General features: G+C 34.8%; 1 protein-coding gene across 3 annotated transcripts in view; it reads left to right on the top strand.

Moving 5' to 3' along the window:
- The window catches only part of LOC125038156 (inversin-like), a 22,865-nt gene extending 11,706 nt beyond the window's left edge, over positions 1-11,159 (top strand). For all 3 annotated transcript variants that reach the window (XM_047631500.1, XM_047631502.1, XM_047631503.1), the window contains 12 exons: positions 1,863-2,072; positions 2,430-2,770; positions 2,959-3,082; positions 3,183-3,591; positions 3,808-3,935; positions 4,220-4,326; positions 5,200-5,402; positions 5,510-5,706; positions 5,833-6,061; positions 7,365-7,851; positions 8,357-8,475; positions 10,611-11,159. In XM_047631500.1, the coding sequence (XP_047487456.1) occupies positions 1,863-2,072; positions 2,430-2,770; positions 2,959-3,082; positions 3,183-3,591; positions 3,808-3,935; positions 4,220-4,326; positions 5,200-5,402; positions 5,510-5,706; positions 5,833-6,061; positions 7,365-7,851; positions 8,357-8,475; positions 10,611-10,750 (2,694 nt within the window). In that variant the 3' untranslated portion in view covers positions 10,751-11,159. The remainder of the gene's footprint in view (positions 1-1,862; positions 2,073-2,429; positions 2,771-2,958; positions 3,083-3,182; positions 3,592-3,807; positions 3,936-4,219; positions 4,327-5,199; positions 5,403-5,509; positions 5,707-5,832; positions 6,062-7,364; positions 7,852-8,356; positions 8,476-10,610) is intronic.
- The last annotated feature ends 1,265 nt before the right edge of the window (positions 11,160-12,424 follow it).

The raw sequence follows: 12,424 nt of genomic DNA, 5'->3' as shown, positions 1-12,424 counted from the left end.
ACACACAAAAATCTAAAGGGGACAGTACATAAACCTGCTGACATTGGGTTAATGATTAAATGACTGGAGCAAGGTTGGAATCATCTGGGATGGTACCCTTCCCAATCATGATGGCAGCACAATACCAAATAAACTGGGTTATGTGGAGTCAGTTGCTCAAGGAAAATTAAAAGTGTGGGAAACGAAATTACCCCACTTTCTATGGTCTTGGCTGTAACTGTTATGTCTAGTTGTATGTAGTGTTCATTAGTCAATAATCATTTTAATTTCTGCTCATTATCTATTCATTATCAGTTCCCTTTATTATTTCCATTACCCTCTTATTCACTGAGCAATTTCCTTTGTACAGATCAAATTCATTCAGTATTTCCAATAAGAGTAGGAATCCTAATACATAGTTCCCCAAAACAAAGGTATATTATAAAAAGTAATATATAAATAAATAATTTAGTTTAGTTTAGTCCTTTATTTACCACCCTGGCTAACTGCACAGGCGTGGGCAAGCTGTGGTACATTTAATGCATGGTCATAACATTACATAGTGTTACATTTGAATTTTAGCCTATAACATTGCTATGAGTACTTTATCAGTTTAGGGAAAAGAACAATTGCACAGTCCTTTATCCACTCATCTGCCACACCGGCATATAGCTTGGGCGTGGGAAAGCATTAATACATTTTATATTCGGTTATGTGATACTACATTCCAAATTTAGGATACAACATAAGTATATCTTCTAAGACATCAGATGATATGAAGTAGTTACATAGTTCTCCGTACCTCATGCTAGGTGGCCTGAAAGGCTGTATCAAATGGCACTCTGAGATATAATGTACAAGCGTTCACTTATATTCTTCATTACACAGTTTACACTTAGTTTCTTCGACATTACAAACTGTACTGACCTGCCAATACAATCTATATCCAAGCCTGATTCTTGCTGTCACAACATCACACTGTCTTGTTCTTGTTTTATATAAACCATAGATGAAGGAATCTTGCCTAAACCGATCATAGTGCTTTATGCTACAGCTTTCAGGGTGTTGAGAATTAGTCAACTCGGTCAAGTCCTCTCTGAAGGAAGCTTTAATGATGTAGAAAATCCTAGAAAGAGGTATCCCAAGATCTATGTCCACACTTTGTTTGTCACATGCTGACTTTGCTAGGTGATCAGCATGATCATGCCTAGGGATTCCAACATGCGATGGAATCCACACAAAACGTATATTATGGCCTCGTTCTTTTGCACGATACACGTTTATCCTGATGTCATTTGAATATAACAATTGGTGTGAAATTAAAACATTAAATTAAATAAGTGCTTCAGTATGCCGGAGCAGCCTTCTCACAAAACAAACACTCATATATTTACAATATGCACCTTTAATTTATATTAATTTCTTATTTGGATGCCTTTTGGAACAACCATACATTTGACATCTATAGATAATACATGTACCCACAAAGACATTGTCACTGCCCATACCCAGAATTGTCAAAAACAGCTGAGCACTGGAAAACTGGAACCACACCCAAATCCGGAATACTTCATTAAATGTATTTACATGGTTAAATTTGCTGTTGTAGCAAAGTAGAGTTCCATATATATTCGGACTGTAACACAGCAAGTGCACAACTATTTAGTCCACACAACTTAGAGCAGACTTGACCATTCATAATGTAAAGATGACTACCATGATGTGGTTGGATGTCATCCCATCATGAATGGGTTAACTTTTTCATCTTCTTTTCCTCATAAAAAAGTTGTGAACATAGCATGGAGTATAAGAGAAAGAATGGAATGCTTGGATCATATTAATAACCTGGATTCACGCTTATAATGGTTATTAATTATTTTCAGGGTTACTTAGGGTGTATTAAGGCCATTGTACATGCAGTAGAAAGCAGGGGACTTCCTCTCATTGATAATCAGGGTGGGCTGTGGTTGGCCCAAGATTTGCGAGGTGTGACACCTCTTCACCATGCAGCACATCACAACAACAGCAAGTGCCTTCATGCTTTACTAAAATATGCTGCACCAGGAACCTTGGATACTGTTGATCACAAAAAGGTAGTTGTAACTCGTTATGAATCTGTAACTGTGCCATAAATTTTTGTGCATGTTGTATTGAGGAAATGCTCTGGACTATTTAAGAATAATTTAATCAATTTTTCCTGTTCATTTTGTAACAATAGATGAAATATATAACTTCATAAACCTTCACAGTTGAAAAATATGACTATTGTCATAATATGCAATAAAGGACAAAATGTGAAGATATTATATGTTCTTTAAGGCAAGATATACATGCCCAGGAATTTTTATTCATATCTAAGAAAACCCTGTTGCAAGTATTGCATATCATGTCCCAGACTACATCAAATACTCCTTAGCACAATTATTGGGAAAGTCATATTATAATTTCAGAGGACCCCATTACACTGGGCAGCGGCATATGGCTCAGAGGAAAATGTTCGACTGCTTATAAAGCATGGGGCAAACAACCTTATGCCAGACCAGGAAGGAAAAACGCCTCTCCATTGGGCTGCTATAAGCAAGGCTGAAAGTGCGACAGCATGTGTTCGGACACTGATAGGTGCAGCACCTTCAAGTGTGAACTGGCAAGACTATGATGGGATAACTGCCTTGCACTTAGCAGTTGCTGAAGCAAGAAAGGATATAGTTGATGTTATACTCTCTGTACCAAAATGCAATGTAGATTTAACAGACAATCATTTCAGGACAGCCCTTCACTGGGCTTGCAACAGGTTTGTACTTTTTGATTGAGTAGAATAGGGTTTTCATGACATTTAAAACATTTTCACATTTTCTGTGACTGAATATACTCACTTTGGAAAAAGTGTTTACATTAAGGACAATCTTACAATCTCTAGTAATTTAGCCCTCAATTACAGTCATACATTATTTTCATTAATTAATTTAAGCCATATTTCAGAGGACTGACAGCAATAGTCAGCCGATTATTAGAACGTGGAGCTCATTTAGGTGCCGTTGATGTGTATGGAGCAACTCCTTTACATTATGCTGCACAGCTTAATCATGCTGATACAGTGGAACTGGTAAGGAAAAATAGAATAATGAATTCCATATACAAGTACGAATTGGTACTTCCATGATTCTCTAAAAAGAACTTTTACCACCGAAATGCTATTATTGCAGTTGGTTAGGCGGCCATGTGTCCGGGATAATCCATCAAAAGAAGGTCACACAGCCATGTTGTGGGCAGCAGCACGTGGTGCTAATTCAGCCCTCACAGTGATGGCAAGACATGGATCATCCTTAACTCAGGCTGATCCAGGGGGATGCACTGCCCTGCACATTGCAGCAGGATCAGGTCACGTCTCCACTGTTGGTGTCCTACTGCGCCTGCGTGCACCAATTGACATATGTGCTAATGACGGCTGCACACCTTTGCTTCATGCTGCACAAGGTGGCCATGCCCACATTGTTAAATTACTAGCGGAAGCTGGAGCATCTCTTGATCATCGAGACAGCGAAGGTCAATGTGCTTTGCACCATGCAGTTCTTGGTGGACACCTCTACTTAGCCCAGATTCTTATAAAAGCAGGTACAAACAGTCATGGTTATAGGATTTTTATTTATCTATTTCTTTGCACAAGTATTCATAAATATGACTTTTTCTATTTGTCTACATTTATATTTTTATTTAGGAACATGTTTTTAAAACAGTAAATGATATTTACAGAAAAAAACAAAAAATTGTGTATGTATAAATACATGAATAAGTTCATTTAGCCATTACATTACTAAATTCAACTTTTAGGTACATCTGTGAATGTTCGGGATTTCTCTGGACGCACTCCTCTTCATATGGCAGCATACAGAGGACTGAGTGACATTATGTTCTTATTATTAGAAAATCGAGGTGATGTAAATGCCAGAGATCATCAGGTAAGAGTTTCCTGTAGAATGTGTTCTCATTTGACATATTATTTTTAGTTATACCATATGTGATTTAGTAGATGTTAGTTATCAGACTTAGTAACCAGATAAATTACTAGAATGATATGTTGAATTTTGGCATTAAATCCTGGAGTGCAGCTTCTTCTCCAACTTACTTATAAATCATGAAATTGATGTTTAAAAATATCAGTAAGTAATATTAAACCCAGAAGTAAACATAATCCAAAGTTTATAAGAACAGTTTCCCAAACCATATTAATTATTCTTAACAGGGTCAGAGTCCTTTACATTGGGCAGCACAAGAAGGCCACTTAGGAGCTGTTAATACACTACTAGATTTTCGTGCATATCCCAACTACACACAGACTACTGATGACAGGTGAGAAATACAGTCTTGTAATGAGGTGTTCCTATGCTACCTCAGGAAGTAAGGCAAGTAAATGTAGGGATATTGTGATAGGGAATGTTGTGACTGATGCGAAGAAAATAATCAGATCATACTTTAGAGCATTTTGTTTATGAAAAGAAAGAGTTGATCAATATATTGTATAAACATTACTGAAACTTTCGATAGAATCAAAACTGATTAGGTTTACATATCAACATATATTAGCATTTTTAAATAATGTTTGCACATATATGTAGTCAATACCATGAGAATATACATATACATATGTGTGTGCGTGTGCGTGCATGTGCATGTGCGTGTGCGTGCATGTGCGTGTGCGTGCATGTGCGTGTGCGTGCGTGCGTGCGTGTGCGTATAATTGTGTATTTATTTATTTATATATATATATATATATATATATATATATATATATAGTTATAGTTGTAGCTATAGATATAGATATATAATATATATACATATATATATATATATATATATATATATATATATATACACACACACACACACACACACACACACACACACACACACACACACACACACACACACACACACACACACACACACACACACACACACACACACACATTCTCATGGTGTTGACTGCATGTATGTGTGTGTGTGTGTGTGTGTGTGTGTGTGTGTGTGTGTGTGTGTGTGTGTGTGTGTGTGTGTGTGTGTGTGTGTGTGTGTGTGTTTGTGTGTGTGTGTGTGTGTATATGTTTGTATATATTTATTTCCTCTTTTCTTTATTTATTTCTTTTTATTCTTAGAGTGATTGCTTTTTCTCTTTGCCTGGGGATTTTATTAGGAAAATTTTATTATCTGTACCTCTTTTTACAGATATACACCTTTGGATTGTGCATATGTTGCTGAACAGTTGGAAATCGCAGAAGTTTTAATGGTGAATGGTGGTCTGTCAGTTACAAGGATAATGGAAATAGCAGCTACAAAAATTCAGGCTGGTTTTAGAGGTTACCTAGTACGGAGATACGTTGAACAAGAGCGGTTACACTTAAATATTGAAAATAGCCAGAAGAAGAATGGTAAGCCCCTTCAGTAATATAACACTGAAGAAATACAGAAAATGTAATAAGTCTTTCTTCCGATTATTCTTTATGTTACAATGTCTTGCATTTTTATTTCTTTTCAGGAAATATACTTATAGATGAATCTGAAGAAAATTTAATTGATGCAGATAGTGGTTTCATTGAGGAAGTTGCTTTGAAAACTGAGCAACAACAAAGAGTAACTTCAAGAGAACAAGCCACAAATGATTCCATTGCTCCAACTGAGGAGCTTCAAGAGGATTCTAAGGAAGCAGATGGCCAAAATGTTCTGTTGGATAGGGTAAGATTGAGTGTATATGCAATTTGTTTTGTAAGAATTCATTTGTAGAAAGGAAGGAAGAGTGCTATATTTGCTGTACATAAGTGTATGTATATTTATTAGGCAAGAATGTCTTCACTATTTCAGGCTTTACGTGCAACAACTTCTGGGACAGCCAATACACAACAAAAACTGAAAGTCAGTTTCTATGAGTCAAATCCTTACAATTCTGTGTCTGGCCAGCGTAAATCTAAGGGTTTGGCAAGCAGCATTATGAGAGGAGCTCGGAAAAAGACTGTCCGAAATTTAGAATTACCTGACCCAGGGGAACTGGGGTTGGATAATCAGCTGACAGAAAGTGATCAGAATTTTGCAGGTATGTTGTGTATATAAAATAAAATTCCTGAAACTCATACATAATACAATCAAGTAATAAGCTTAATGTTCTTAGTAGAATACAAAATATCGCTCTTTCTTCTACTAATGATTCTCTTATAAAGTTTAATTTCATTAGTCATTTTCTTTATGACATTAATTTCCTTTGTCATCTAGTTATCATTCAAGGACTTGGATATTGTCATGGAACAAGGTTTGATAATGTAGCATTTTATATGCAAGTCTAAAAAATATGTAATTTGGTGTTTCCAATTTGATATTACTGTGCTTCTCATGTTACTGAGATTAGCTGTTAGCTAATATTTGCATCCCTTCTAGTTGAAGACTGTAGAAGTGCACAAGTTTGATGTATTAATTTATTTTCATATTTTAATAATGGCATGTTCTGTATGAGGTAGGCTTAATGTATACATTGGTGTATAGATATTTTCATCCTGTATAGTTTTAACTTTAATATAGTTTAGTTTAGTTATTTATTGATTTTAGTTTTATTATTTTGGAGTGCATGGCTCTTGTTTCATTATACCACACATAGCCAAAATATGATTTCAAAGATGTTTTGTAAATTATGTAGATAGTAATGCTAATGTGTGTGTGTGTGTGCGTGTGTGTGTGGGTGCGTGTGTGTGTGTGTTTGTGTGTTTGTTTGTGTGTGAAATAAGATTTCAAAGATGTTTTGTAAATGATGTATATAGTAATGATAATGCTAATGTGTGTGTGTGCGTGTGTGTGTGTGTGTGTGTGTGTGTGTGTGTGTGTGTGTGTGTGTGTGTGTGTGTGTGTGTGTGCATGTGTGTGTGTGTGTGTGTGCGTGCGTGCGTGCGTGCGTGTGTGTGTGCGTGCGTGCGTGCGTGTGTGCGTGTGTGCGTGCGTGTGTGCATGTGTGTGTGTGTGCGTGTGCGTGTGCGTGTGCGTGTGCGTGTGTGTGTGTGTGTGTGTGTGTGTGTGTGTGTGTGTGTGTGTGTGTGTGTGTGTGTGTGTGTGTTCCTATTAGTTTTTTTTGTAGTTCTAAATGTTTATATTTGCATATTCTTTTTACCAAGTGGATGTTCTAGTTTCTGTTTTAATTACTCTTCTTCTCATTATGCCTAATATATGTAAAATACCTGCATTTACATAGTGCTTATAACCTATTCCATGCTCTTATGATGCACAAGAATTGTACTTCAAAGAAATAAGATTGTTGATATTGTTATAATTAGTTCATAATTGTCAATTTGTTTACAGTATTGAAAAAAAAAAAAAATACTGAAAATAAACTCAAAATTTATGTACTTTGGCAGAGGATGAAGCTTCAGAATCAGAGGACGATTATGCCTTCATGACTCGTGCAATCAAAGGCCCTTCACTAGTACTTGCGCAGGCTCTACATATGCCTGGAATTATAGCCAGTGCGGTTTTGACGGTTGGTGATAAGCAGAGTCGAGAGACTCGAGATCAGGCCTCAGACAACAATAATCAAGAGATAATAGGAAACAAAAACAGTAAGAATATGCAAGAAAAGAACATTGATTGTCAAGCAAGTTCAAACAACTTCAGCAAAAGAAATGCAGGTGATGTTGACTGTCAAGTATATTCATCAAAACAGACAAGGCTCAAATCTGGCAAAGATGTTAAAAGAAAGGGAGTCTTTAAAGAAAGACCCAATGAGAACTTACAAGATTTTGATTGTGATTCAGATTTTTCAAATATGTTAAGGCAACAGAAAATTGAGAAAAGAAGAATATTGACGGAAAATTCTGAGGTGGCAGTGGAGGCTATAAATGTTGAGTAAGTATTTATTCCTTCTCTTCCTCTGATTTGGCAATGCAAGAGTAGGATACATAATTATAGGTCAAATAAGAATGTTACTATATAATTGGAAGTAAGACCACAATGTTTATCTCTTCAGGTTTTGCCAGACTAACTTCTTATTTCAACTGTAAAGGCTAGGATGTAAATTAAAGTGAGAAATTGAGATACACCAACCATCTTCAATAAAGGAAACCAATAAAAATATCCATCATTATTAAGATAATATATTTAGCTTAGATATAAATAATAACAACAACTTCAATGAAAGAGATTTAGAGTGTAGGAATGTATGTGACAGACATGTATATGATGGAAGGAGAGGCTGACAAGGGGAACAGATATTAGTTAAGAAAATAAATGATAGCTGTTGGTGGGAATGTGTCCCAAAAATTATTATGGAAGAGGAGAATGGATGCATTGGAAGTGAGATTGGTACACTGAATACAAACACGTTTTGATACTGAGGGAATGTATTTTACAGAGCTGGATATGCTAATACTTCAGCATTAAGGTCAAAGCAGAATCCCATTTTGAGTGCTGATGCAAGAAAACAAGCTGAGCAGAAGTGGAAGGAGAAGTTAGCATCACTAAGCATAAAAGGTGAGAAGAGAGAAATTCCTTTCATTGCTTTTGCTGTTCAGATATATGAATATTGCTGATTATGTAAACAGGCTCCTGTTCTGGCCAATCACTGTTGGATTTGATGTATTCTAGTGCATTTAGATAATTTTGAAACAAAACAAGCTACAGGTGTTAAAAATTATGTTGAAAGGTAGCCCCTTTTTTTTTAATTGATAATTTTGGCCAGATTGATTACTGAAATTACTAAGCTCTCCCACAAATTTCTTGGAGTAGATTGCCCCTACTGAAGTAACCCCCGCCCCCCCATATATATATATATAAATATATATTATATATATATTCTTATTATCTTTTCTCTTCGCTTAAGTCATAGGTACCATGTACTCTTCACTCTTGTCGTTATTGATTTTTTTTTTTTTTTTTTTTTTTTTTTTTTTTTATACACAAATGATGGTTTTGAAAGTTCTCGGTCAGTTTCTCAGCATACTGAATTTGAGCTGCTTACTCATTTCCCTGTATTTTCAGAAAAAAAAAATTCTATTACTATTTTTACTGTAGTTAATGTTTTGTTGTTATTATTATTATAAACTTATTGACAGTAATAATGACTTCTTGGTGACTTAAGCACTTACAGGGCCATCAGTGTGTAAGCAAAATTAATAAAACAAAGACAGTGGACACTGCATTTGTATATGTACTCATAGCATCAGTGGGTTAAAGGCTGTAAATGAACTGGTATATTACACAATATTAAGGTATATTTACTTTACAATATTTTTCATTATTTGAGGCCATTTTGATATACTTTTTAATGTATTTCATAGCTGAAGGTGAGCCAGAAAAAAGAATGAAATATAAGAAATAGAAAAAAGGAAACTGATTGCTTCTTAGTGGTCACATATATATTTCATTCAAGCTTTGAAGAATCTCTTCTAAGCTTGCTCAACCCTTCTTTGAATTTCTCAGAGACTTTTTTAACTCAATGTCAGCAGGTGGCAAGACTGCAATGCCATGCCCACTGTAATAAAAGTTTATCTATTGTCTTTACACATAGATGGCTGTACAAGTGTTTAGTCACCAAGGAGTCAGCTATTATTCTTCCCTATCTCATCTGTTTACCCTTTTCCTTCATTTCTTGAAAGCTTCATTTCTATCATTTTATTGTTCTATTAATATTTTGATAATTAATAATCATAGTATCAGTAAGATTGATAGCAATATCAATATTAACAGCATTGGAAAGCAATACACATTTTCCCTCCAATTCAAGGAATGAGTAAATCAGGATCGGTCACTAGGGCCAACTGATAGACTCCTTGTTGGTTGAACACACATGGAGCCATCTGTATGTAACAAAACTCACTAAAATCTATAGGGGAAAGTACTGACATTGGGTTAATGTTGGGTGTTACTCTGTACTCAGTTGAGATATTGCAAAGTATTTGGATATTCATAAAGTTTATACATTTTTGATTATTGGATACCATTTGCATATAGTTTTGATTCTATTTTAAAGTTTGAGAAGAGTTGAGAATCCATGGTGTCCCAAGTCTGGAAGGAGGATGGAGGCTGCAAACACTTGCAAAATAATGCACATAAAAATCCTTTAATACACTATTCCAAGTCTTGAAGAAATACATTACTGTGAAAAAAAAAAATATATATATAGTTTATACCTGTGTATTTTAATTGTTAATTAGTTTCCACCCAATGAAAATGGTGTGCATGTAGAGTAAAAGAAAATTTTTAATACCATTTTCTGTAAACTACTACTACTTCTCCTTTTCTTTCTCTAGATTTTTAGGGATATTTCCTAGAGTATATTTTTTCTTTCTTTTTCTTCCATAATATTTGTGTCCCTTTAAAGGAATTCACATTGATATGAGACATTTATTGACATTCTGCATTAGATAGCTAGGTAAATAGCAGTAGGAAAAATGTAATAAACAAACACATACTTAATATTTTTTGGTTGAAAGCTCTCAGCTAACCTGAAAGAGGAAATCATGGGAGAGCATACTTGATAGATTATGCCTACAAGTTTCTTGATTAACCAGAAAAATGTGGCAGAATTTATAAGATTTTTAACAAAGGCTTTTTCAGGTCATAATAAAAGTGAACAAATGTAAAAGAAAAAATCCATATCTTTTCAGTCCAGCGACCACAAAGTGCCAAGCCAGGAACCTCTTTTTCTTACAATATGGTGACCTCAGCTTCACAGTCACCAGCTTCCAAAAGCCATTCAAAGGCTTCACTTCCCCATAAAAAGAATGAACGCTTTTCTCAGCGGTGAAGCATTTGTAGCTGAAGTGATCCTGAAGAATATTCTCAAGGAATAAAGAGCTATGGTAAAAATAATAAAATGATCGTCAAAATCTCAGGTACTTCAGAATTATATAATCATATAGCAAAATAAAAGAAGAAAGGTGAAGTATGCTGATATGTAAGTATGTATATATTTTCTATTTTCATGTATAAGTTTTCAGTTTACTTTATCAAAAATTCTTCTTTATATTTATTTTATTTTTCATGAAGTTGAATTAAAAATACCTATTCATTTTGTACAAGTGTCTTATCATTAACCTTTACATCAAGATCTATTGCTCTATTTCTGTCATATCAGATGGCAAGGTTATGGTGATCATGCAAACCAAATGAGATATAGTTGCATATCATATCTAAAAAAACAGACCAGGCAAAAACAAAAACAAAAAAAATGGTCCTAGTGGCCCCTCAATGAACAAACACTCGTCCCCATCTTCTGCTCCACTACAGTTAAATGAGAAATCAGTATCAATAGGCATGAACATCCTTGTACTGGAGGAAATGTAGTTCCAGCAGTATTAAAAAAAAATCTTATGAAATTGGATTATTTCTTGATATAGATTTTAAAAAAAGAATATATTGAATAAAATAAAGTTAAAATTAAAAAAGTTAAAATAATGGATGATGATGTCAACTTCTGGTTATGTACTATCAAATTAAATTTTAAATTTTAGTATATGGTATATTAGGAATATTTTTTAAAACATAGAATAAAATTAATAAGGCACTGAAAGCCTTGTGCATTTTATTTGGGTATGTGAACAATATTAGTATTAGGATTTATTACAGAGAAAGTAATTATTCCATCAAAATTACTCAGTCATGTAAAATGGAACATTGTTAACCAGTATTATGTAAATGCATAGCACTTAGATGGAATAATTTTTATTTGTTATAAAACTAGTAAATGTAAGGAGCTCAAAATAAAGGTAAAAATAATTTTCTGGGACATGAATGAGCTGTATCCATGTGCACAAGTAAGCAAGTTTACCCACTATTGAACTTCTTGCATATCCCCACAGGCAGACCAGTTCCTGTGCAAGAGCTTAAGCCAATTTACCAGACAATAACCAGGGTCTTCAGTTAAGAAGCAAATGCCAGTATATGCTTTGTTGGTGTATCTCATGACTTTTGTTACTCTAACTCTTAACTCTTCAATGGAGTTGATATTTTTTTTTGGGGGGTAAGTGTCCATGACACTACCCATTTTGAGAATCAATGTTATTAACATTAACCCACTGCTTCTGTATGGTATGTAATACCTGTCATGGCTGCCTTGGTCATAGCTATGGATGACATGTAGTTCCTGCCATGGCTGCCTTGGTTGTAGATATGGAGGACTGGTTATTCATTCCATGTTATTATGATGCATGCATTACACATCATGCTATTCTTTATAAAGTACATACATAATTTGTCTTCTATCTCTGGAAGATGTCACAAACCAGTAATTTATACTCACTTGCTGTTGCCGTGAACCTGTAAGTAACCCTTACTCTAGTTTCATAATCAGTCTCATGTCAGCTACTTAAATTGTCTCAGATTGACTTGGCTGCACTAGCAAAGTCTGAAATAGGTGCAGGCAAGTCCAGCATGAAAGCACTCACTGGAGGATCCTCCAGAACTGCAGGTTCCATGGTAC

Source organism: Penaeus chinensis, chromosome 24, assembly GCF_019202785.1.
Source record: "Penaeus chinensis breed Huanghai No. 1 chromosome 24, ASM1920278v2, whole genome shotgun sequence".
NCBI classification, from domain to species: Eukaryota; Metazoa; Arthropoda; class Malacostraca; order Decapoda; family Penaeidae; genus Penaeus; species Penaeus chinensis.
The sequence above is the reverse complement of the archived record's forward strand: the minus strand, read 5'-3'. Positions and strand labels throughout refer to the sequence as shown.